A 24,664-nucleotide genomic window follows, 5' to 3' on the forward strand; every position below is an offset into this window, starting at 1 on the left:
GCACGGAGGGAAGCCCGATGATGATCAGATGGTAGGTCTTGAAATTCGCAAAACCCAGCCCTAACCAAACGCGGAGTGCCAGACAGCGCCCTGTTCTCACAGAAGGTATGGGTCGAAAAATAAGCCCACCCACCATGGAGTGACAGTTACTGGTTCTCCCCAACCCGATGACGCCAGTCCCGGCAGACAGGCGTGCACGCACTTACCGAAGACTCTGGCCACAAACCCCAGGGGGAACTGCGAGGCGAACACTGTGAGGAACCAAGGGGCGGCGTAGAGGCTGGGCCCGATCTCGTGCTCCTCCAGGTGATCATAGAGGTCTCGGTGGTAATCGTGGAGCAGCCGCGAGAGCTGGTACATCTGGATCTGCAGGGACACATGGCGTCAGCACCGAGTCCGCCACATGTGAGCTGTGGCTTAGCCCACTCACCCGATGTAAGAGGAGAATTCACATTTCTATTTGGCTCATGACGTCTTTTGTGTCAGCTTCTCAGAGCCTACTGCACGCAAGGCCCTGGCGAGGGGCAGGCCCAGAACACCCATGTTGGGTCTCCTACCACTGCCATCCTTTTCACTGTCCCCCTGTGTCCTTGGCTGAGAGAATCGAAACTTCTGTCTGTGGAAACACTGCATAAACTCTCACAAATACGCATTCCTAGCAAAACTCAAACCCAGGGGAATTGGAAATAACATACCAGCCTCCCTACTGAGAGTAAAGCGAGTACGCACGGTGACGTTGGAGAAGGGCTTTACTGTGTCTGTTCAGTTAGAAAACCCCCTCGGACCCCCCAAATTACTCAGGGGCAGCATGAGCAGGATCTCTGTAGGTCTACAACACAGGGGAGACAGCCTCGCTGAGTTGAAATAAAAATTGATTATCTTAAGAAAGAGAAAATAATTTTTCAAACGACAGTAGAATTTCAACATGAAGGGTTCCCTCTTCAGAGTGGGACAGGCTCTGGCTGGAAGCCCCACGCGAGTCCCAGAGCTCTGTCCACATCCCAGCAGTCCCCTGGCCGGAGCCCAAAGAAACGATAACCTAGAGAGGGCCAGGTCCCTGCTGAGACGCTCCACGTTGGATAGGAACTGTCCAAACTGGAAAACACTGTTTCCAGGGGCCATACAACATAGTCCTCTTAAGCACCAGCTGTGGCTCTCTTTTTTTTCCCTTGTATTTAAAAAAATCTAATTATCAAGGCCACAAGCCAAAAAAAAGAAAGAGTTGTTTGTTACAATACTAAATTATATAAAACTCAAAAATTCTGTTCTCTGAGATGGCAGGCACATCTCTACTGACGCTGATGGGAAGGATGCAGGCAGAACCTGGCAGTATGTATGCAGTGTTGGGTGGGTCATTTCAGTGAGTGGAGTGGCTTCCTTCTATGAGATTTACATCCGTGCGGCTTATATTCGTGGGTGGAGGTAGAATAGGTTTAAGCACACGATTTGGTGCTCTGAAAGCATCCTCAGCGCTAATACATACTCCCAGGACACTTTCTGAGGCCCTGAAATCATAGTATCTCGCTGGTAAGTGAACATGTAAAGATATGGTCATTTCAAATATTCAGGAATATTCCCAGGAGGGAGCCAGAGTTTCCCACTCTGAGGGTGGCCGAGGCAGCACTTGGCAGTAAAAACAGTCGGCTGTTTCCTTTCCTTGATATGGCCTCTCTCCTGTCACTCACTCAACAGATACTGACTGGGTGTCTACTTCATCCCAGCATGCTGTTCCAGGAACCACGGACGCAGCTCCAAGGTGGGTCCCATCCAGCCCAACCCTCCTTCTCCATGATATATGCTAAATCAAGTCAAGATATATGCAGGTAAGTAAATAAGGCGATTTCAGGGAGCGAGGGTGTGATCCAAAAGAAACGAGACAGGCTGTCGTGAGGCAGGTGTCGGGGTGGAGGCGGGGGCACATCCGTCAGGGCAGTCGGAAGAGCGTCTCCGGGATGCGATATCTGAGCCGACCCCTGGATGGCAAGGGGTCGGGCTGGGTGAATCCCTGGCACAGGAAGTGGCAAACACAGTGCGGGGCAGGAATGAGATCACCTGAAGATGGCCTGACGAAGAATAAAAAGGAGGGCCCTAGACTCGGCCAGGCCTGGGTTTATTTTCATTTTTTTTGTATTTTTCTGAAGCTGGAAACGGGGAGAGACAGACAGACTCCCGCATGTGCCCGACCGGGATCCACCCGGCACGCCCACCAGGGGGCGATGCTCTGCCCTTCCGGGGCGTCGCTCTGTCGCGACCAGAGCCACTCTAGCGCCTGGGGCAGAGGCCAAGGAGCCATCCCCAGTGCCCGGGCTATCTTTGCTCCAATGGAGCCTTGGCTGCGGGAGGGGAAGAGAGAGACAGAGAGGAAGGGGGGGGGGTGGAGAAGCAAATGGGCGCTTCTCCTATGTGCCCTGGCCGGGAATCGCAGGCCTGGGTTTAAATCCCAACTCTGCCATTCGCTAGCTGTGTGACCTGGTCAAGTTTTGTAATCTCTCTGAGCCTTAGTTTTCTCCTCTATAAATTGAACTGATTAACAGTGAGTTCCTGAGGGCCGGTGAGGAGATCAGTGCCTGTGAAACACTGGGGATAATGCCTAGCAGAGAGTAAGTGCTCAGCAAGGATTGCTATTACAGTGTTACTGATGGTGAAAAAGCTCCTTGATGGGGGATACGGTTAGTAACATTGTAATAACCATGTATGCGTCCAGGTGGGTACTGGAAATGTCAGGGGGAATACTTTGTAAAGTATATAATTGTACCACTCTGCTGTACATCTGAAACTAGAACAAAATAATATTGAATACAAAAAGTAATTAAAAAGCCTGACTGGGCGGTGGCACAGTGGATAGAGCGTGAGCCTGGGACACAGAGGACCCAGGTTTGAAACCCTGAGGTTGCCAGCTTGAGTGCGGGCTCACCAGCTTGAGCTCAGGGTCGCTAACTTGAGTGTGGAATCACAGACATGACCCCATGGTCACTGGCTTGAGTCCAAAGGTCGCTGGCTTGAAGCCCAAGGTCGCTGGCTTGAGCAAGGAGTCACTTGATCTGCTGTAGCCCCCTGGTCAAGGCACATATGAGAAAGCAGTCAATGAACAACTAAGGTGCTGCAACGAAGAATTGATGTTTCTCATGTCTCTCCCTTCCTGCCTCTCTGTCCCAATCTGTCCCTCTCTCTGTCACAAGAAAAGTAATTAAAAAAACAAAACAAAACAGAAATAGCTAGACGTGGAAAGGAATCACAAACATTGTGGCATCTGCCTCCACCAAAGACTTAAGGAACAGCTGTACCTGCAAAATGATCATGTCCGGCCGGTACTGCTTCCGCAGTCCCCTGTCAAACATCAGGAACTTGAGCATGTGAAAGGCCTCCTCCTCTCCCATGTGCAGCAGCAGTATGCCTGCCACAAAGCTCAGGCCTTGGCAGTACCCCACCTCCTGGTCTAGCAGCGAGTAGGCTTTCAGAATGTTGTAGAGTGACAGCTGCCCCGCTCCCAGCTGGGCCGAGAAGTACGGATGTGTCGGGAAGGTTCGCCCTGTGAAAACAAGACACAGCAGTGGTAATTTTTAAAAAGCAAGCCTGTCAAACCAGAAATCCGATGGGCTTCAGGTTAAAGCAACAGTTCTGTAATCAAGATCACTGGCTGTCCTTGGAATAATGTTTGCAATTAACACCTCAGCAAGTATTCATGATTTTGTGTGATGAAAGAAGTGAGAACTTCCTTAGGTCCTACAAATATCTGGATTTCTTTCTTTCCTTTTTTTTTTTTAAAGATTTTATTCATTTTAGAGAGGAGAGAGAGAGAGATAGAGAGAGAGAAGGCAAAGAGGAGGAGCAGGAAGCATCAACTCCCATATGTGCCTTGACCAGGCAGCCCAGGATATCTGGATTTCAGCGTAAAACGAAAAGGGAACTGGGGAGCAGACAGCTTGGTTCTTCAGGAGCGCCCATCCCAGCAGCATCTAAAGGTGGCCAGAGGCCCCACCCGGCCACAGACATCCCATCAGCAATGTGCCTGCAAGTGCTTCAGGCCCCGGGCATTACTCTGTGCTGTTAACCCCCAGGCAGTGCTTTGAAATGGACTGAGGGGCAGGTGTTCTCTCTCACACCAGTTACCTACCTTCCGAGAAAGAGGTTAAAAAAAGTTCTCAACATCCCAGATTACTTACACACAAAAAAGCTGGTATTCAGAAAATGTTTTAAAGACTTCTTTTGTCCAGGAGGCTTTTGTGACTGACACCTGTCAAATCCCACCTCCCCCTCTCCTGCAGAATGTCACTGATGGGGAAGTGGGTCTCTAGGGAGCAGGGAGCAGGGACCAGGGCCAAGTGTGGACCCAGGCGACAGCCATGGCCTTGTCCGGTCAGCAGAGGCAGAAGGTGCGTCTAGGCCTCAAGTTAATTGCTCGGCTTAATTATTGGGCCCAACGAAAGGAAAGGACACTCCTGTGTTCTTCCTCAGCCTCGTGAGAAAACGTTTATCAGTCCACACAGTTTATCTGAACTTGATTTAAGCGGATGACAACAGTGACCTAACTACCTTCCTGATTGCTTGTCCTGTATTGACTTCTTGCCTGCTCTCCCTCTTCTCCCAACAATTATTCCCAAAACACACCTCACAGATGTCACTTCACTGCTGAAGAGCAGCCAGCAGCTCCCCAGTGGGGCTCTGCCCACTCACCTCCTCACCCACCGTCCCAACTTCATCCTCTAATCTATTCCACGGTTGCCCTAGGAGCTGTGGGCGGGGGTGGGGGCCCTCCGGGTCTCTGGACCCTCCAGGATGCGGGCAGAGCTGAGCCTGTGCATGTGCAAAGTAGGAGAGGGTGTAGTTACGCCTGCACACCTCCCAGCCCAGCGCAGCACGCACAACTGACCCGTAATGCCAGCCACAGACATGATCTAAAACTTCCCAGCAGCCGCATGAAAAAGTAGCAGGTGAAATTAATTTAAATAAGACGTCCTGTTTAACTCCACATATACAACATGTAACCAATATACAAATAAGTCCGGTGTATTCCTTACTGACAGCGCACCTTAGCTCAGACCAGCCCTACTTCCAGTGCTCAAGAGCCTCACGCGGCTCCCATCCCCACAGCACAAGTATCCTGCTTTCTGCAGATTCTCAAAGGGACTAGGGCGAAAATACACGGAAGCTCTTCCCTCCACGGCCGCCACCAGCTGCCATTCCGCCTCTGCATGCTTGCCCCGGCTCCGGCCTGGCACACACCTCCCCGACTCTCTCTGGGTCTCCAATAGGGGTAACTAGCAGAACACACAGGGGTCTTGTGGCATGGGGGACCAGCAGGAAAAGTTTAACTGGTTTTAAATTGAATTTTTCAATAGGATCATTTCTGCTCATCAGATGCTGCCTTGCACCACACCACACAGAAACAAGCGCTCACACAGACGGGCCCTGCTCGTGGAGCGGACACACCTCACCTAACAAGGCGCCTGAGAGGACGAGCCTGGCAGCCTGGAAAGCGACTCTGCCAATCTGGCCACTCCACAGCTGTCAGGTGTGGGGCAGGGCCATCGCGGGCAAGTGTCCTGTGCCGTCACACAAGCCTGGTGCTGGGTTTGATGCTCTGTCGCCATCTTGAAATTCTTAATTGAACAATAGGATCTGCACTTTTGTTTTGCAACAGGGCTTGCAAATTCTGCACCCTGTTTGGGGAAGAGATTTCCCTAGGCAGCCCCCAGGGGTGGCTGCATCCACCTTCCCCACAGCTTTGCTACCAAGCAGTACGTTATGTAAAAGCAAACCTTAGGCCAAATTCTGCCAAGGATACAAGCTTATTAGCAAGCCGACACGAAAAGGAACCACACACGCTCTGTGCTCTGTCCGAAGGGCTCAGACAAGGAGCTCTTGGGAAAGGCTCGGCTGGAGGAGGGCACGGTGGCAGTCCGACGCCAGAGCCAGGCCAAACCAACAGAACATGTACTTCCCACAGTGCACGGAATGCACAGGGGGCTCAGGAACTAGCCGACGACTCCACCACCGAGTGACGTGGGGGAGGGGGCGATTAGAAAGGGAGAGCTCCTCTATCCACAGATCATTTTTAGGAAACATTTGGCTGAGTCCAGGGACCACTGAGTGGCCCTTGCTGGCTCCACATGCATCTCTGCCCAATTCCACCATCAGTGAAGTCAAGTTGGTAGCTTACCATTAGCCAAGGTAGGAGTATTTACACCATGGGAATCTGCAAATGCCGGGGGAGCTGGCTGTTAAACCTTTGCCAGTGCACCACTGACCAGCTCAAAGGATGTAGGAAGATTTCAGACCCCTATGAAAGAACTGAAGCCACACCCCACATTACTCTTTTCACGTATCACCCACATTTAGTTGTAGCACTAAGAGGTTAGAGTCTATTTAGAATGACCAAATAAACATTTCACGAGGTGGTTCTGATGTTATGAGACAGTGGCAGACCCTGGGGAATAACACATGTAGCTGTCATTGCAAGAATTTATCCTACTCCTAAGCTGTGCTTGTTCAAGTGAACGCCATTAAGAGAAGTCCCCAACAGGACAGACAGGTGAGCTACGTACTAAGACCGCTGCATGACAAATTCTAGGGGCGTTTCTGCCCTTTGCGATCAGTGCTTTTTAGTTTCTCACTCGGGACTTCAACCCCGAGATGGCACGGGAAGCGGCGCTCCACCTGTTGACAACGAACAGCCCCCCCCCCCCAAGTGCACAGCCAAGGGAGGCGACCACCAGGCTGGGAGGAGGGAGAGCTGTCTGCTGCCTAACTAGATGCAGTCATCTTAGTCCCTCGGCGGGGCCTCCCCTTTGGCAACCCTTCTTCTCATCTTCTACGGGTTCTAAAAGGCCAGGGAGAAAATTCTCTTTTAACACTTGGGCTAGATCCCAGTACCAAGCAGCTTTGATACCTTTGGTTAAAACAGGTTACGTGGAAGCAGAGAGCAACGCGGCAGCTCCCACACTGTGTTCCTGGCCTCTGCGTGCCTGTGGATGCATGCTTTGCCTCTCCCTGCGGCACGGGCGTGCCCAGCACCGTCCAAGGGTCACTCACAGCCTCCAGAAGTCCATCCGGACAGGCTGCTCTGGTCTCCAGAAGACTCAGAGGACCTCTGCAGGGTACCTAACCTCTCCACCACGTGACTGATCTATAAAGCACAGGTTAGTAAAATGGTAGTAATGACGTGGGGGGAGGTCAGAAACAGTTCCCGCCTCTGCTCTCTGACTGCAGTGTCCCTACATTTCTGGACCCGTTCCAATGCTGTCCCAACGAAGTGCTTCCTGTCACAGGAGAAGCTGCACCTGCTGGAAGGTGTCCCGGCGGGGACCCATGGTGGGGAGCAGCTGGTAGAAGACGGGGGATTAGTGGAACCCGGAGGGTTGGGGTGTCCAGCTATTGCTATTGCTGGGAGGTCCAGCTAGGAGGCAGGACATTGTCAGTCCACACTGCCCCCCAGGAGAGAGAGCCAGAGGAGAGAGGCTGCAGAGAGGGACGGAGCAGCAACCAGGCCTCACGGGCGGTTCCCGAGCTGGGGCCTGGCGAGTCCGCTGCGAAGGGGCATCTGCTAATTAGAAGCTGCTTCCTCCTGACTGGGCGCAGTCGACTCTGAGGGAGTGTATGCCACTGAAGCACGGGAGGCAAAGCTGTGTTGGCACAGATACTCAGAGCAAGAAAGATGGAAGCGATATGGTGTCCTAGAAGGGACATGATAGGGAGACTAAGGGGCCTGAGGTTCTAGAACTTCCTGCCACTCAGGAGCCTGTAACTTGGGCGAAGGACTCAGCATCTCGGGCCTCACTTGTCACCTCTAGAGAGGAACGTGTGTCTAAGTTCACAGGGTTGTGTCAAGTTGAGATCCAACAAAGCTAGGGAATCATTCTCCAACTATCAGTATATCTTCTCTCATTTTTTTCCTTCTCTTTAGAAGAAAAAAAATCTTGCAAAAAAGTTGATTAGACTAACATCTAATTTCAGAAAGTAAAGCAAGAGGCAAAAAAAATGAAAATCCATGAAAACTCAAGTCTATCCACCCAACAGCGTTCTGTTCTGGCAGAGCAGGAAGTCACTCCCCAGAAAGACTGGAAACTGATTCCGCCCTCCACCATACACCTTCCTTGGGCCTCGAGTTAGCCATCGCGCAGACTAAATAGAAAGTGTAGACTAAACAACCGCCTTGGAATGCCCCTCTCGGTGGGAGGGCGGGGAGGCCGGGGCAGCCCGGAGGACCTCCTGAGAGAGGCTCCCTGAGCCCGACCGAGCAGAGCGGCCGGCAGGCCCCCCCCCAGAACCACCGAGCCTGGGCCACACACAGGCTCTGCCAGCTCCCGTGCGGAGAGCAGGCCGCCCTGGACAGATCCCGGGGACGTGCGCAGAGGTTACCTGAGAAACGGACTGCTGGGAACAGGACTTCTTCTAGACCTTGGGAGGGTACACAGAGGGCATCCAAAATGGGGCCAGGCCAGGGCTGGGGAGAAGAGAGAGAGGAGGCTGGGCTCTCAGGGGGGGTGGGGTGGCCGCAGCTGGCCTGTGGGGCGGGAGACGGCGGGAAGGAGGGGACAGGAGTGTGCCTGGCTCTGCCGGGGGTGAGGAAAAGCCCCACGGTGGCTCCCACAGACCACGTGCCGCCCAGCGGAGAGGCTCAGGGGTTCTGGGCAGGGAGGCCCTGGTGTGGCACAGCCAGCAGCTTCCCGGGCATGGGCCCCAGACCCTGCATGACCTGCCGTCTTCCTTCCCCTCTGCAGAAAAGCGATTCCGTCTGAGCAACAAGAGGCAGAGGGCTGGTCCGGGCCATGGGAGAACGGGAGAAAGCTAAGAAACGAGAACCTCCGAATCCAGGAGGGAAGACATGTTTCCTTGTCCTCCCCCACCTTGGGAAGGAGGGGGCAGAGCAGAGAAGCCTCTGTCTCTCCCTTTCAACCTCCTACTCTGAATTCATTTTCCACTTCATTTCACATGATAGGAACATGATGTCATTTTTTCTGTTACTCATCACATGAGCAAAGAGAGCAATTGCCAATTCACAAAACTGCTTTGCTTGGGGTCAGTGGGCCAAATGGGCTCCAGCCTCACTTTGTCCCCAAGGTGTAATCACGGCCTGTCAGTATCCCCATCACCCAGCTAGTCGTTTCCATGGGAACATGCTGTCTCCTGGGCGTGGAGGGCCTTAGGAACGCAGCCCAGAGCCACAGTGGGTTCAGGTCCTGCCAGCCAAACTGTGTGGCTACGGTCACCACTTGACCTGCTTCTGCCTCAGTTTCCTCGTTTCTGATCTCAGGGCTGTTGTGAGGGTCACCGAGCTTGAGATACAAGTGCAGTGCCTCCCCTTCAACAACTGAGCTTTGACTGTGTCACCGGCTCTGTCCTAGGAGCCGGGGGAGGATGGCAGAACAGCCCCGACCCAGCCCACAGGGGGACGCACCCCACGGGGAGAGAGGCAGCGAGAAAAGCCGCCGCCACTGCCGACCACCGAGGACGGTGTGGGGCGGGCGGGTGCCCGCACGGACCCTGGACAGCGCTGCTCAGGCATACAGCGGCCGCCGCCCGGGGCGATGCACCGCCAGGAGCGAGTCACCCCCCTCCCTGCGCTTCCACTCTCTCTGCTCCAATCAGGGAGAGAAGGATGCCTGCCTGACCACCTGACCGGGCTGCGGGGATGAAAGAAAGCAGTTTCAGTAAATGTCCCACAGTGCTTGGTATAAAGGAGAGTTAAGTATTAGCTTTACCTAATGATAACTGTAGTACTAATAAATGAGACAAGTATCACGAGGGCAGGGGGAGATTTGGGGTGGGACAGGTGACCATACAGGGGCCCCTCATCCAGCCAGAAAGGGGGAGGAGAGGCTGCGACCAGGGACAGTTTCTCAGAGATGACGTGAGAGCTTAGACCACGAACAGTTATGACACTGCCCCTTCCAGTTTGCTGGGTGGCTGACAGAGGAGACAGAGGAGCCTGGCCAGGCCCCCCTCCGGCTGCTCGGGGCTGACGATCCAGGCCCCGGCCAGGCCGGAAGCGCAGACAGGGGCGCCACGGAGACCCAGGAGGCAGCACCCCAAGCCAGGATGAATACTCCGGGAGCCAGGCCCCAGGCCCTGACAGCAGCAGGACCAGGACCCGGTGGCCTTCACCTGAGGCCAGCGTGGAGGGGGCGGCCCCCAGGGAAGGCAGCGGGCCGAGGAGGACGCAGCCGCCTCCCGCACGGGGCTGCTGACAGTCAGCAGGCTCTTTTGTACTTCCTCATCACACCCTAATTACAGATGCTCTGCACTGTGGCCACGGCACATGTGTCCGATTCACGGTTCCCAACTCAGTGTCCCAAAACGATCCAAGAGACAAGGTGCCCACCCTTTTCCAAAATAAAACTGCCCCAGGCACACACAGTCTGCTTTCTACAGTCTTCCTACTGACTCCCGTTGAAAGCCGCCAAGGCCAGGGAGCGGCTCCTGTAATTACAAGCCTCAGTCCTGACAGGTGTTTTCCAGGACCCTCCTTCGTGGACTGCAGGACCCCCCTCAGCATGTGAGTGACTGACCTGAACCACAGCCGGCCGCCACTGCAGCCTGCATGACTGTCGCCCTCCGCACCAAGCCGAGTTAGCAAGCCGCCTGGTGAAGAAAGATTTTAATGTGTACTTGACCAAGGCATTTGTGATGACTCCAGGGTTTTTTTAATTGAAAGGCTCGATAGCAAATCTTGATTGCTAGACCTAAAGGCAGATCACTAAACAACTCAAGACAGTCTCTCCAGATTTTTCAAGTGAGGGAAATCTCCATTTCCACGGCGCGTCGATCTGCAGACTTACCAAGGTCGATGAGGATCGCGTGCTGCTGGGAGGTGAGCTGTTTTAAGAGTTCTTTGTAGGGTGTGTCCTTTGGCTGCTGCTTACAGGGAAGCTGGTGTTTAAGATGGCATTGCTCTGCGAGGAACTTCCAGATTTCACCCCGGTGATGACGTAGCACACCTTGGAGGGGGTGTAAATACAGAGGAAGACTTTATGCACAGAACGCAACTTAAAAATGAGTTGTGCTTTATTCCATTGACCTGAATTCTTGTTCCACTAGGAACCAGAGGCATAGGAAGTAACCACAGTTTTGTTCTAGCTCCTTCCTTCCTTCCTTCCTTCCTTCCTTCCTTCCTTCCTTCCTCCATAGCCCCCCACATTTTCCCTCACCCCCAACCCCTCCCCACTTTCCTTCTGCCTTTCCAATGTATGCTCTGCATTATGGTAGGACCTGCTAGAGATAAACTGCAAGTGATGGGAGCCCCTGTCTGGTGCCAGTGAACCGTGTCCGAGGGAAGAAGACCAAGTGTGTAACTGCAATGCAGAGTGGCGTCGCCTGGAGGGGACAATGTCAAAGTGAGGCGAACTGAGACGAAGGAAATCACGATGTCCCAGAATCGTTTGCTTGTGCGAGGACTTGAGAGTGGGGAAAAGGTAGAGCGAAGACAAGCCAGAGGAAGAGAGCTAGTGTGTGTCTGTCACCTGGGGCACAGGACACATGTGAGGAGGGAGCAGGGGCAGCCGGGCTGGAAGGGTTTCATCGGAGGCAAAGCTGAGGCAAGAAGCCCACATTTCATCTGGTGGCTCTCGGGAGCCACGTGATGTTTTTGAGCTGGGAAGGGAAGAGCCTGATCAAAGCTGAGATTCTAGCATATTGATGAGACATCTCTCTGTGAGGACGGGCTGGAGAAAGGGGCCACAGGCTGGGCAGGGCACCGTCTGCATAAACTTGCTGTGGTGAACACCTGAAAACGAACAAAATCATCCAAGAGACTTTGCCCAATGATTCAAATTGATTAATCTGAACACTCAAAGTGATAGAAAGTGTTGTATAAAACTAAAAAAGTCCTCTTGAAGTCAACGATATTACTTAGGACAAACCTCCTTTGAAAAAGTGATGGTTTTCAAAATTCAAAATTCAAAATTCTCTGGTGCATCATTGTCGCCAGCCCAGTGTGGAAATGGGGAAAGAAAGAAGACTACAGAAAAGACACCAAACCTTTCTCATCTCTGACAAGAGTTCTCTTGGGAGAAAAGGAACCTCTGAATAAGGGATTAATCTTTCTCCCAACCAGAAAAAAAAAATGTGACGGCTTCATGCGCTTCCCTGCCACTCAGAGAGCCTCCTTGGGAAGACGGCTTCTCTAAGCTTCCCACTGGCCACGGCTGAGAGACGTTCCTACTCTGGGAAGAGGCTGCAGCAGCTACGATCACTGCGAGGTCGCCCTGCTGCCCCCACTCTGAAGGCCTCACACACTTGACAGCCTGCGAAGGGAACAGCCTCCTGGCAAAGGTGCGGACACAGAGGCCAGTGAGAACGGGCCCCTTGCCCGAGGTCGCCCGGCTGGCTAGTGGCGGCCAGGGAGAGGGACTGATGTTTTCTACCAACATTCTCCCATTAGAACAGTCAGACATGCTGCTGCTCACACGGGATACTGGAGAAAAAAGTATTTTATGCTTGTGCCTGGCAATTAATAACAATCATTTGTGGATCTGAACTAGAGAGTAGTCAATTTATGACTCAGTCCACAAGGAATGATTTTGAAACAATCACTCACAGCCATGTCTTGGAAAAACCTAAGGTATATATAGTAAGTAATTTGGATTTTCCCCTACACATACCAGTTGTTAAAAAAAAAAAAGTCTGTGGGAGAAATACAGGGTCACACTTAACCGTAAAGGACCATACCTACACATCTCTTCTGAATGTTTATCTTGGCATTGATCTGATCCAGGTAGTGGGTTGAATGGTGGCCTCCAAGAGGATACGTCTACATCCAGACCTAACCCCTAGAACATGTGAACATTAACTTGTTTGGGAAAAGGGTCTTCGTAGATATAATGAAGATCTGGAAATAAGATAGTCACCCTGGATTATACGGGTGGGCCCTCTATCCAAGGACAAATGTCTCCGTGAGGAGAAGACAAGAAGAGGAGGCCACGTGACCACAGAGGCCGAGACTGGAGGGGTACAGCCACACGCCCAGGGACGCAGGCAGATGCCAGAACCTGGTCGAGGCCAAGTGCAGCCCGCAGACTCCTTGAATTCAACTTCCGGCCTCCAGAATGTGAGAGAGTAATTTGTTGTGTCAGCCACCAGCTCTGTGACAATTTGTAGTGGCAGGAACAGGAAACTATTGCACCTTGGTATCTGCCTTTTTATACTATCTATTGCTTCTCTCTCTGCTATTCCTGCTCAGAGATGTATCTTAGGTATCTGTGTATATACACACACATGCTAGCTTTTAATATTGCAAAGCATAGTAGAAATAACTGCGCAGGCCCTGGCCCTGGTACAGAGGACAGAGCGCTGGCCTGGGGCACCACGATCGCCAGTTCGGTCCTGGGGGTGCCGGTTCAATACCCTGAGGTCACCAGTTTGAGCCCTGGTCAGGGCACATATGAGACACAATCAGTAGCACAACTAAGTGGAACAGCAACTTGATGCTTCTCACTCTTACTCTCAAAAATAAACAGAAAAAAAAAGAAAAATATGTGGCCTGAAAAACATTTAAAAAAAAAAAACAGAAAAAAAAAAGATACGTGGCCTGAAAAACAGTCAGCGTGTGAAGTGATCTGTGATTTATAGTGGGACTTTTTACAAAATATTTTTTTCAAACTGGGAAATTTTCCCATGTTATGAGATGAACAATTTCCTCTTATTACTAAACCATTTCCATTAACTTATCAGACCTTTATTATTTTTTTTAGAGGAAATAAAATACTGGCTGTGTCACTGGACAGTACCACATATTCTGGTATTTAAAAGAAAGTTTAGATGTGTTGATTTGAAAACAGAGGGTCAGGCGAGAGAGACGCCGGAGGGATCTGCCTGGGCCCAGGCTGGGCTCCGGGTGACAGCCACCCTCCACCCAAACTAAGTGCCTTTTAATTTTTATGACTTTTAAAGTAATATATGCTTGCTAGTTAATAAAAATTTAAGCCCTGGCCGGTTGGCTCAGCGGTAGAGCGTCGGCCTAGCGTGCGGAGGACACAGGTTCGATTCCCGGCCAGGGCACACAGGAGAAGCGCCCATTTGCTTCTCCACCCCTCCGCCGCGCTTTCCTCTCTGTCTCTCTCTTCCCCACCCGCAGCCAAGGCTCCATTGGAGCAGAGATGGCCCGGGCGCTGGGCATGGCTCTGTGGCCTCTGCCTCAGGCGCTAGAGTGGCTCTGGTCGCAATATGGCGACGCCCAGGATGGGCAGAGCATCGCCCCCTGGGGGGCAGAGCACCGCCCCTGGTGGGCGTGCCGGGTGGATCCCGGTCGGGCGCATGCGGGAGTCTGTCTGACTGTCTCTCCCTGTTTCCAGCTTCAGAAAAATGAAAAAAAAAAAAAATTAAAAACTTCTGAGAAGGCAAAAGGAATAAAGAAGAAAATGAAAAAATGCCCATAACTAGAGTGAATATATAATTCACCATCCAAAGCAGAAAGTTTGGAAGCAAAGGGGAGGACGGATTCTATTTTGCTAAAACAAGTAGTGGCCCAGGGCTGCGCCAGGCCACCCAGGTGTCCGTCACCTGCTTATTCCTCAGGTATCTACCTGCAAACGCCTCGTCACGCGGAGTCGGTGAGGCCACGCGCACTTCGTCCTTTCACTCAGCAACTCATCTTTTGCATCAATACAAACGCACTGTGTCACTCATTTTCAAGAAATAGGACATGGGTGTGGTCCCACGGTTGGGAATTTTCTGTTTTATTTTTGGGCTATTATACAATGTCACAATAAGCATTCTTTCCTGCTGCAGAACATTTTTGACTGATTAATATTAGAACAGGTTTCTGTACACGGCATTGCTGGGTCAGAGGTGAGCAGAGTCTGCACCTGGCCCATGTCACCAACGTCGCAGAGAGCCTCTTCGCAACCCCATTCCTAGAAAAGCACACTCTGGTTTACGAGGTTCTGCGTGACATCTCTTAAGCATTAAACAAATGAGGTCATTTAAATAAACCATTAAATAAAAGAAATCATTTAAATCCAAACTAAACTTTGAAATATTTAAAATTCCACAGAACTATTCTTCCTTCTCCCAAGCTGATGTCCTATCCCTGCTAATCTGATTCAGTTTTAACTTGGAAAGTTCATACATCCCTTAATGTCCCTCACTTAGGGGCCTCTTACTCATAACGGGACTGTCTTTAAAGGGCTTGGAAGGGACTTGGCCTCTCCCTCAAAGGCCAAAGGTGTGGTTCTGATTTAATCTCCTGTTTTATTCTGAGCGACAAGACAGACTGTGGTCATTTGTTTGGAGTCATTAAATCCTATGTGTTGAAACCAGCTGAACAAGTGACAAAGCCCCTCTCACAGACAGAGATCTGGAGTTCCTGCCACGGAAGCCATGTGGCAATGTTGGGGACACATGAGGAAATTCCAGGTCAGCTCCGCTCACCTCAGCATGCACATTGTCCTGCCATCTCTCCTTAACATCACTGCACAGGTTCCAGATGCCTGGAGTTTTTCTATGAGTCTCCCTCGTAAAATGCATGATGAAAAACTAACATATCCAAGTGTCAGGACTCTAAGAAAGTCAACGCCTGGGACGGCTGTCACAGACCCAGGAGCAAAGCCAGCTGAAGACCATCATTTGGTCAACACTGAAAAGGGAGAGGACAAACTCATTCTTATCTCTGCTTCCTCCTTTTATCAAAATAGCTATCTAGGGCCATGTGGTGTAATGGTGAGCCTCCAGCAACCTCTATGGGCGCAAAGAATGTGAGAACTGGAATAGGGCTCTGAGACTCTCTGCTTGGTCCCTGCCTCTCATTCTAGCAGCCAGGAGGCCAGAGCCCAGAAAGGTGAGGACACCTGCCAAAGATCACACAGGGAGCCCTGGCCAATTTAAAACCTGTGTCCTCACCGCCTGCCGTATTTCTGGTCTCAGAGCAGTATGGCTGAGGCACAGTCCAACCACAGGCAGTAACACACAGGGCCTGCACAGATGGCATGAGAACGGCTCTCTGGCTGTCACTCAGCCGCTCGACGTCCAAGTCTCCTTATCCGTAGAAAGGGGAAGTCATCGCTAGTAATAACTACGCATTACTAAAGTTGATGCTGTCAAATCCAGATAAAGGTTAAAGAACGCCTTAGTCTAGTAGAACAAGACCACTTTGCTCCATTTACTCTTAGAGTTGAATGATGCATGTGTAACTTCTTCCACTGAACAGCTAATAAAGTCAGAAGAAAACCATGAGATTTATATGTATTTGTAACCCTATTTCTAAACACTTGGTTATTCAAGCGCACACTGGCCAGAACTCAGGAGCACTGGAATTAGATTAGACTCAAAAGTTCCTCCTCTTGCCAGCAGACACTCACTCATATACATTTTAAAAGAAATGGTTGTTTCACTTGAACGCTAATAGTCATCGAAATCAAGCTCTGAAATGGTGCTGCTCCAACTATTTGTGATGAAGGACTGGTTTTTTTCTTTTAAAGTTTTCCAATCCATAGCAAATGAACACTTTTATAAAATACAGTAAAAAATGAATTAGTAGAAAAACAAAATGAGAAAAAAAAGATTGCCAAAATAAAAGTTCACATTTTTTTTTTAAAAAAATTAGGATCTGTCAAATTATTAGAAAAGTTTTAAATGCTTAATCTCAAGTCCTGTGTTTGTATTGGGCCAGTAACAGTTCAGATTGGTACACAGTCAGCAGAAAACACACACACACACACACACACACACACACACACACACACAGCAAAACTGCCCGCTCTCAGGGCCCTTTGGTGGAGCCGATCCATGCACTGTGCTCCTGGCAATCAGCTCATTTACCCTTTGCAGCAACCACTGTCACCACCCACATTGTACACGTGTGGAAAGTGGGGCTCAGAGAGGGTAAGTCATTTGCCTAAGGCCACACTGCACATTGGGAGGGCTGGGACCTGAATCGGGGATGACCTGTCTGAAGTCTGCTCCCAACACTCTATGCTGTCTCCCAGGAGCACTCAGAGAGGAGCCACACCATCAGTTTTCAGTTTACTGTCAACCTGGAGCATATCATCATGTCGTCACCCCGTCTGCAGGCAGCTAAGTTCTCGGGTTTTCCTCTCTCTCCTTCCTGTCTCCTGGTTGTCTGGGCATTTTAACTGATTTAGTTACGAGAACTCATGAAAGGCAATGAAGGTCACATCAATTAACTAAGTTATCTGGAAACAGATTACTTATGATAAATAGGAGAGAAATGCCCACTAAAATTGGACTTAATTTTTTTCTTTTGAAGTTCCTACTTCTCCCCAACCCCCGGGAGGCGTGAGGTGGCTGGACTGGTTCCCGGGAAGGCCTACCTTGCCCGACAGCCGAGTGTATCTTTTCCACGTCAAACTTAAGTTTGGACCTTCCTGGGGTGCTCAGCATCTTTTCCCACACCGCCGTTACTTCTTTAAGACAAGGCGTGATCTCTTCATAATCGAGCTTCAGGCGCTTGTTCAGCAAGTCATTTTCAGAGGCTGGAACAGACCGTTTCAGAGCACGTTAGTGGTCACCATGGCTGCGTGTCCTTCACAACGTGGCCGCCTAACAAAGAAATTTCATCTAAACTAAGGTGCTCCAGGGTCTCCCTCTCAGAGCCACGCCTCCCTCAGGTGGCCTCTCCCAGCAGCCACGCTCCCACTTCCTGGGGACGAACAGAACACATCTGCACTTCTCACACGGCTTCCCCTCGTGTATGTGGATAGAGCTATTATTCGCCACCAACCCGATTCAGTTTAAAGCTGCATTAAGAAGAATTATACCTAAATGATCAAACTGAAGGGTGAGGGGTGGGGAAGGTCAACATGGGAAGATTTTAAATTGACAATTCTAAGAAAGATTAAAACTGACAACCTCATTTCCACCTAAAACCACAAAATCCTCTTTAGGTACAGGGGTAATGTTGTCAGCCCCCCAAAGCACTCCACATTACTTCTGAGATCTAGACTGTGAGTTTATTAGCAGAGCGGGCAGGTGTACGGCTAAGCGGAAGCCAATACCCGGACTTCTGCAGAGCTGGTACACCGACTTCTTTACGAGCAGTAAGTACTACATGTCCTCAGTTCTTTCTGTTTAGTAACATTTAATCTGAACGTCACTCCGAGGCACAGTACACCCGGTCCCCTCGGTCTCACTATGCTACAGAGCTTGCTGTCACCAGTTTTTTTCTGGGATTAGGATCAGTCAGGGATCTTAAATGTTTTCTAGAACACAGGGGAGCTATCTGAGCCTGGAGTTCTCTTTAACAGATTTGGGCCATTTGGATCTTCTTTTAATTTTCATTTCAGTTTTTGGTAAAGTGTATCATTCAAGAAGTGTGTCCACATCATCTAAGTTGTTGAGTTTATCGGCATAAGGTTGTTCTTCGTCCTACAGACACTGATAAGTCAGCACACACATCTCACAAGTCTGGTCTGCCCCACCCCCTACAAGTACATCCACTCTCCACCCCAACCTGCCCCTGTCAGGAGCTGGCCGAGGCTGAGCAGGGTCCTTCCACCGGCGGGATGTGAAGCTCTCCGGATTTAAACCCCAGTTCCTCTTACTTTTAAAATGAGAATGACAGCTACTTCACCGAGTTGCTCTTATGAGGATTAAATAAAATAAAATATATTAAGTATTTGCAAAGTGTCTGCTAATTCGCAAGTGTTCCACAAGCTATATTATCAAAAATATAAAGACAGACAGTGGAAGGCACAAAATGTTGCTTTACAAACTAAGTGCTGATAGTGTAAAATGAAATATGTTCTTTTTCCAAGTTGGATATGGAGCAAAGATAACTCGGTAAATCCGGCTAACAATACACTGTGCTAAGACCTTATTCATCTGATGCATGGATTCTGTACTTAACGGACCAAATTACCGCCTTCAAATACAAATACATCAAAAGATCTCACAAAAAAGGCCTGCAGAGATCCCTGGTCCAGCCCCTCATTTCATGGGCACAGAAACTGAGAGCCACTTAGTTGAGGCGACTAAGGGGCTCGACCAGATTACCGACTGGCTGGTGAGTAGCCAGGGGCTCCAGGCCTAGTGCTCTCTCGTCTTTTGTGATTTTTCATCCACTATCTTTATTCTTTTGCTTCTTACTTTGAAGAATTCATAATCAAGGTCCTGCTAAACCATTCCCTACATCTGTGGAGTTCAAATTTAAAAAAAGTGTTGCCCTGGCCAGCTGGCTCAGTGGATAGAGTGTCTGCCTGGTGTGCGGATGTCCTGGGTTCGATCCCCAGTCAGTGCAGACATGACAAGTGACCATCTGCTTCTCTTCCTCTCCCTATCCTCTTCTCTCTTTCTCCCCTCCCGCAGCCAGTGGCTCAACTGGTTTGAGCATCGGCCCCAGACACTGAGGATAGCTCTGTTGATTGGAGCATCAGCCCCAGACGGGCATTGCCAAGTGGATCCCAGTGGGGGTGCATGCAGGAGTCTCTCCTCTCTTTGACTTAAAATAATGTTAACACTAGATATTTTTGTTTGGCTATGAGGAAACACAGTAGGTGTCATCAGAGCTGAAGTAACCCTTGTGGCAAATCTGGTTCAGGACCAGCCCTGCTGAACACAAGCAGCACAGGCTCTCGGAGCCGATGACACTTCCTGGCAGTGAGTTCCATATGAGCATGTCTGGCTGCACTGAGGAGCCCAGCAAACAACAAGAGAAACCCGCTCTGAAGTCAACAGAATGGGAATATCAGACCTGAGAAGGCTTATTCCAGGTATTCCACCAGTGGCCCAAGCACATCTTGCTGTGAATTTAGTATCCTGACAATGCCGCTGCCTAAAATCAATGGCTCCAAGATGCCCTTAAGCCAAGACAGGTGGTGCTGGCCTATGGCAAACATCATGGCGCTGAGCCAAGAACGGCAGCTGCTACACCAAACTGTTTACAGTAGTAGACAGGTGACTACAGTCGGTCCCAGCTCTGTGAGTTTCTGGGGGGGGGGGGGCATCCAGGACTGCATGAGACCAGACGCTGTAACTTGGCAACATTGTCTTCTAAACCACTCATTATTATTAAACACGGATGCACGAGCTAACTTGGACTCTGGATTAACATTCAGATCTGATTTGTCCGCTGTGTAGGGTGGGCTGTGGCTGCCCACCCCCAGTTCTGTGCCATGAGCAGCCACCTCCACAAATAAAACACTCTTCCAGCTGCCACCAGCTCTTGAAAGCTTAGGAAGGGAAGGCTGAGGGGCTGGGTGGGAGCCTCAGTAACAACAGTAGATAACTTCCGAGCTTGTACAAATCTGACGTGTCATCATATAGATGTAATACGTGTAACATAGTCATCTTAAACAAAAGATGCTGAACTGTGAGATTCAGTCCAACAAGCACTAACATGCTGACCAAAACCTATACATGTCTGCACTGAATCACGCCCTGCTGTCCTGCCCGGGCTGCGTGCGTCCTCCTGTAGAATGAGGAGATGCGGCCCGACAGAGGAGGTGCGAAGGGGTGCCGCTCCGGAGAGAGGAGATGCATCTCAGACCCAGCATCACTGTTTCACTAGGGAGATTACAATTCGGCTTCCAACGGTCGACAAGGACTGGGGCAGACTTTGCTGATGTGGTTTGGTTCTTTCTCAGATGCTGTGCTCCTAGAACAGTAATAAATAGTTGATCCATACATGCAAAAGCCAGGAACCTGGCTTACCCATAGGAAGAACCTCTTTCTACATGTTTATTTTCCGTAAAGCATGCCAGTTGGCTTTACCCGGTCATCAATTTCAAGAGCCAGTCCCAGCTGCAATGTAACTTTCCTTTTTAAAAGTAATTGAAAAAAAGATGCAATAAAATAACCCTCTCTCTAGCACATAGTACACTCCCTAGTTGGTTCTTGTCAATTTTTGTTTCTGTATTTAAGGACAAAATTCTGGCCCCCATCCCACCCAACCGGCCTAACTAGATATTTTTAGGCAGTTCACGATCAGGCTCCTACTGGTGATTATTCTTCAGCAATATACCAGATACTGTTCACACTGATACAACGCTTTCTAAATTATGACTAGCAAGTTTATTGTGCTTTCATGAAGGTAAACACGTTGACTTTCACAGAGCTAACATGAGCAATGAATCCCAGCAGTAAAAATGAAATGAATGCCCGCACAGAGCACTGCCAGGTGACACGAGGAAGCAGCAGAAAGAAGTGGGAGAGCACCTGGCGAGGTGTTCCAGGTCACCTCAGACACGGTCCCAGTGCGTCCGGTCCAGCAGGCGAGCACTTGCACAGCCTCACAGACCGCTGCTTCTGTGGTGCACTGGGCTCACTCGCTGCAGTCACGGTCCGGCAGGCGAGCACCTGCACAGCCTCACAGACCGCTGCTTCTGTGGTGCACCGGGCTCACTCGCTGCAGTCACGGTCCGGCAGGCGAGCACCTGCACAGCCTCACAGACCGCTGCTTCTGTGGTGCACCGAGCTCACTCGCTGCAGTCACGGTCCGGCAGGCGAGCACCTGCACAGCCTCACAGACCGCTGCTTCTGTGGTGCACCGAGCTCACTTGCCGTGGTCACGGTCCGGCAGGCGAGCACCTGCACAGCCTCACAGACCGCTGCTTCTGTGGTGCACCGGGCTCACTCGCTGCAGTCACGGTCCGGCAGGCGAGCACCTGCACAGCCTCACAGACCGCTGCTTCTGTGGTGCACTGAGCTCACTCGCTGCAGTCACGGTCCGGCAGGCGAGCACCTGCACAGCCTCACAGACCGCTGCTTCTGTGGTGCACCGGGCTCACTTGCCGTGGTCACGGTCCGGCAGGCGAGCACTTGCACAGCCTCACAGACCGCTGCTTCTGTGGTGCACCGGGCTCACTCGCTGCGGTCACGGTCCGGCAGGCGAGCACTTGCACAGCCTCACAGACCGCTGCTTCTGTGGTGCACCGGGCTCACTCGCTGCAGTCACGGTCCGGCAGGCGAGCACTTGCACAGCCTCACAGACCGCTGCTTCTGTGGTGCACCGAGCTCACTTGCCGTGGTCACGGTCCGGCAGGCGAGCACTTGCACAGCCTCACAGACCGCTGCTTCTGTGGTGCACCGGGCTCACTCGCTGCAGTCACGGTCCGGCAGGCGAGCACCTGCACAGCCTCACAGACCGCTGCTTCTGTGGTGCACCGGGCTCACTCGCTGCAGTCACGGTCCGGCAGGCGAGCACCTGCACAGCCTCACAGACCGCTGCTTCTGTGGTGCACCGGGCTCACTCGCTGCAGTCACGGTGGTCCGGCAGGCGAGCACTTGCACAGCCTCACAGACCGCTGCTTCTGTGGTGCACCGAGCTCACTTGCCGTGGTCACGGTCCGGCAGGCGAGCACTTGCACAGCCTCACAGACCGCTGCTTCTGTGGTGCACCGGGCTCACTCGCTGCAGTCACGGTGGTCCGGCAGGCGAGCACTTGCACAGCCTCACAGACCGCTGCTTCTGTGGTGCACCGAGCTCACTTGCCGTGGTCACGGTCCGGCAGGCGAGCACTTGCACAGCCTCACAGACCGCTGCTTCTGTGGTGCACCGAGCTCACTTGCCGTGGTCACGGTCCGGCAGGCGAGCACTTGCACAGCCTCACAGACCGCTGCTTCTGTGGTGCACTGAGCTCACTTGCCGTGGTCACGGTTCTTCCCAACGGTCCCGCCAGCCCCGCCAGCGTCACTCCCATTTCTCAGCTAAGCCCCGGTTTTCCGTGGCTGTCATGTGCACGACTGGCTGGGATAAAGGCCAAGGTTTGTGACCTACATGATAAACATGGTGACCTTTGGGATTTCAGCAAAAATCCCAACCAATGTACATGGGAACGTAAGTGCTGTGCTACAGAGCTGCCACTTCGCTGATGACACAGTGCCGCCATCGCTCTCTGACCTCGCTTAGACACTGCTTTTACGATTAATTACCTTCAGCAGCACACGAGAAAATGGTAGAGAAACAGAGCTGGGAGAACCCCTAGTCCTCGCTGCACTAGGAGGCCCTCACGCAGCCCCCTCCCACAAAGCCCAGGACCCTCCGGGAGGACCCCCTCTCTCAGCTCCGACCTGCGTCCACACCCCTGAGCAGCCTCCTACACCGGCTGGACTACTTCCGTATCAGGAGGTCTTACGACCTTACATTTCACTTCTTGTTTATGAATTGTATTCATCAAATCTAGTGTCTTAAAGACTTTCAGCTCTTTACAAACATCCAGAGTATTATTAAAGAGTGAAGACTCACAGTCAAGGAGGAAGCTCACGCACACGTGCAGGAGGGCCCCCTTCCCGGCCTCCGGTGCACGCCTGAGACACGCCAGCACGACCCCGATGTGTGCTGTGCTTCCCTGTCCACACACCTGTCCACTTAAAGGAAGCACTTTATGGCTTCTCTTCTGGCACATCCGATTGCCAGTGTCACCACTATTGTGCTTTGAGGCCACTACTGAGTAACATAAGGGTGACCTGAACACAAGCAGTGCGACACCGTGGCCGTGGACCTGAAAACGGAGGGGGCCACTACTTGACTAATGGGTGAAGGGTGGACAGAGCGGGGATACTCCAGACAACGGGGTGACTCACGGGGCAGGATGGAGCGGGACAGCTCGAGATGTCATCACACTACTCAGAACAGCACACAACTTAAAACTCGTGAACTGTTTATTTCTGGAATTTTCCATTTAATATTTTCAGGCCACCAAGTAATGGAAAGCCCAGAAAGCAAAACGTCAGCTAACGCGGGACCGCTGTGCTCTGCGGGGAGATGTAACTGCAGCCCTGTGTGGTCTCCCCGAGAGCAGGCCCGGACCTCCCGGTCAGACGTCGGGACTGCAGCCCTGCGCGGTCTCCCGAGAGCAGGCCCGGACCTCCCGGTCAGACGTCGGGACTGCAGCCCTGCGCGGTCTCCCCGAGAGCAGGCCCGGACCTCCCGGTCAGACGTCGGGACTGCAGCCCTGCGCGGTCTCCCCGAGAGCAGGCCCGGACCTCCCGGTCAGACGTCGGGACTGCAGCCCTGCGCGGTCTCCCCGAGAGCAGGCCCGGACCTCCCGGTCAGACGTCGGGACTGCAGCCCTGCGCGGTCTCCCCGAGAGCAGGCCCGGACCTCCCGGTCAGACGTCGGGACTGCAGTCCTGCGCGGTCTCCCCGAGAGCAGGTCCGGACCTCCCGGTCAGACGTCGGGACTGCAGCCCTGCGCGGTCTCCCCGAGAGCAGGCCCGGACCTCCCGGTCAGACGTCGAGACTGCAGCCCTGCGCGGTCTCCCCGAGAGCAGGCCCGGACCTCCCGGTCAGACGTCGGGACTGCAGTCCTGCGCGGTCTCCCCGAGAGCAGGCCCGGACCTCCCGGTCAGACGTCGGGACTGCAGCCCTGCGCGGTCTCCCGAGAGCAGGTCCGGACCTCCCGGTCAGACGTCGGGACTGCAGCCCTGCGCGGGCTCCCGAGAGCAGGTCCGGACCTCCCGGTCAGACGTCGGGACTGCAGCCCTGCGCGGGCTCCCGAGAGCAGGTCCAGACCTCCCGGTCAGACGTCGGGACTGCAGCCCTGCGCGGGCTCCCGAGAGCAGGTCCAGACCTCCCGGTCAGTCCCCACTGCTTTAGAGTCGGCAGCTCCGTGCCCCTCAGACCCATGCTCTTTCCATTGCACCACCCGGGGCACATAAATTTAGCTTCTTAACTTGCAAAAATGCTAGTTTTGCTTCAAGTGTCAGCATGTAAACAGTAAATGAACAAAATCTAAACTTCAAAGTTCACATCTTACTTTGATACTGACACAACCG

The 24,664-nt window shown here is 52.0% G+C and overlaps 1 protein-coding gene and 1 long non-coding RNA gene across 8 annotated transcripts in view; one reads left to right on the forward strand and one right to left on the reverse strand.

Moving 5' to 3' along the window:
* The window catches only part of TBC1D1 (TBC1 domain family member 1), a 254,594-nt gene that overhangs the window by 18,973 nt on the left and 210,957 nt on the right, over nucleotides 1-24,664 (reverse strand). For all 6 annotated transcript variants that reach the window (XM_066233847.1, XM_066233845.1, XM_066233846.1 and 3 more), the window contains 4 exons: nucleotides 17,265-17,426; nucleotides 10,779-10,937; nucleotides 3,285-3,529; nucleotides 207-366 (listed from right to left, as the gene is read on the reverse strand). In XM_066233847.1, coding sequence (XP_066089944.1) covers nucleotides 207-366; nucleotides 3,285-3,529; nucleotides 10,779-10,937; nucleotides 17,265-17,426 — 726 coding nt within the window. The remainder of the gene's footprint in view (nucleotides 1-206; nucleotides 367-3,284; nucleotides 3,530-10,778; nucleotides 10,938-17,264; nucleotides 17,427-24,664) is intronic.
* LOC136306935 (uncharacterized) lies at nucleotides 5,369-10,763 on the forward strand. Of its 2 annotated transcripts, none has more exons than XR_010725716.1 (3): nucleotides 5,369-5,512; nucleotides 6,905-7,151; nucleotides 10,448-10,763. It is a non-coding gene; the product is annotated as an uncharacterized lncRNA (long non-coding RNA). The 2 variants fall into 2 exon arrangements; XR_010725715.1 differs by lacking the exon at nucleotides 10,448-10,763 and adding an exon at nucleotides 8,721-9,166.

The sequence above is a fragment of the Saccopteryx bilineata genome, chromosome 5, assembly GCF_036850765.1.
Source record: "Saccopteryx bilineata isolate mSacBil1 chromosome 5, mSacBil1_pri_phased_curated, whole genome shotgun sequence".
Taxonomy (NCBI): Eukaryota; Metazoa; Chordata; class Mammalia; order Chiroptera; family Emballonuridae; genus Saccopteryx; species Saccopteryx bilineata.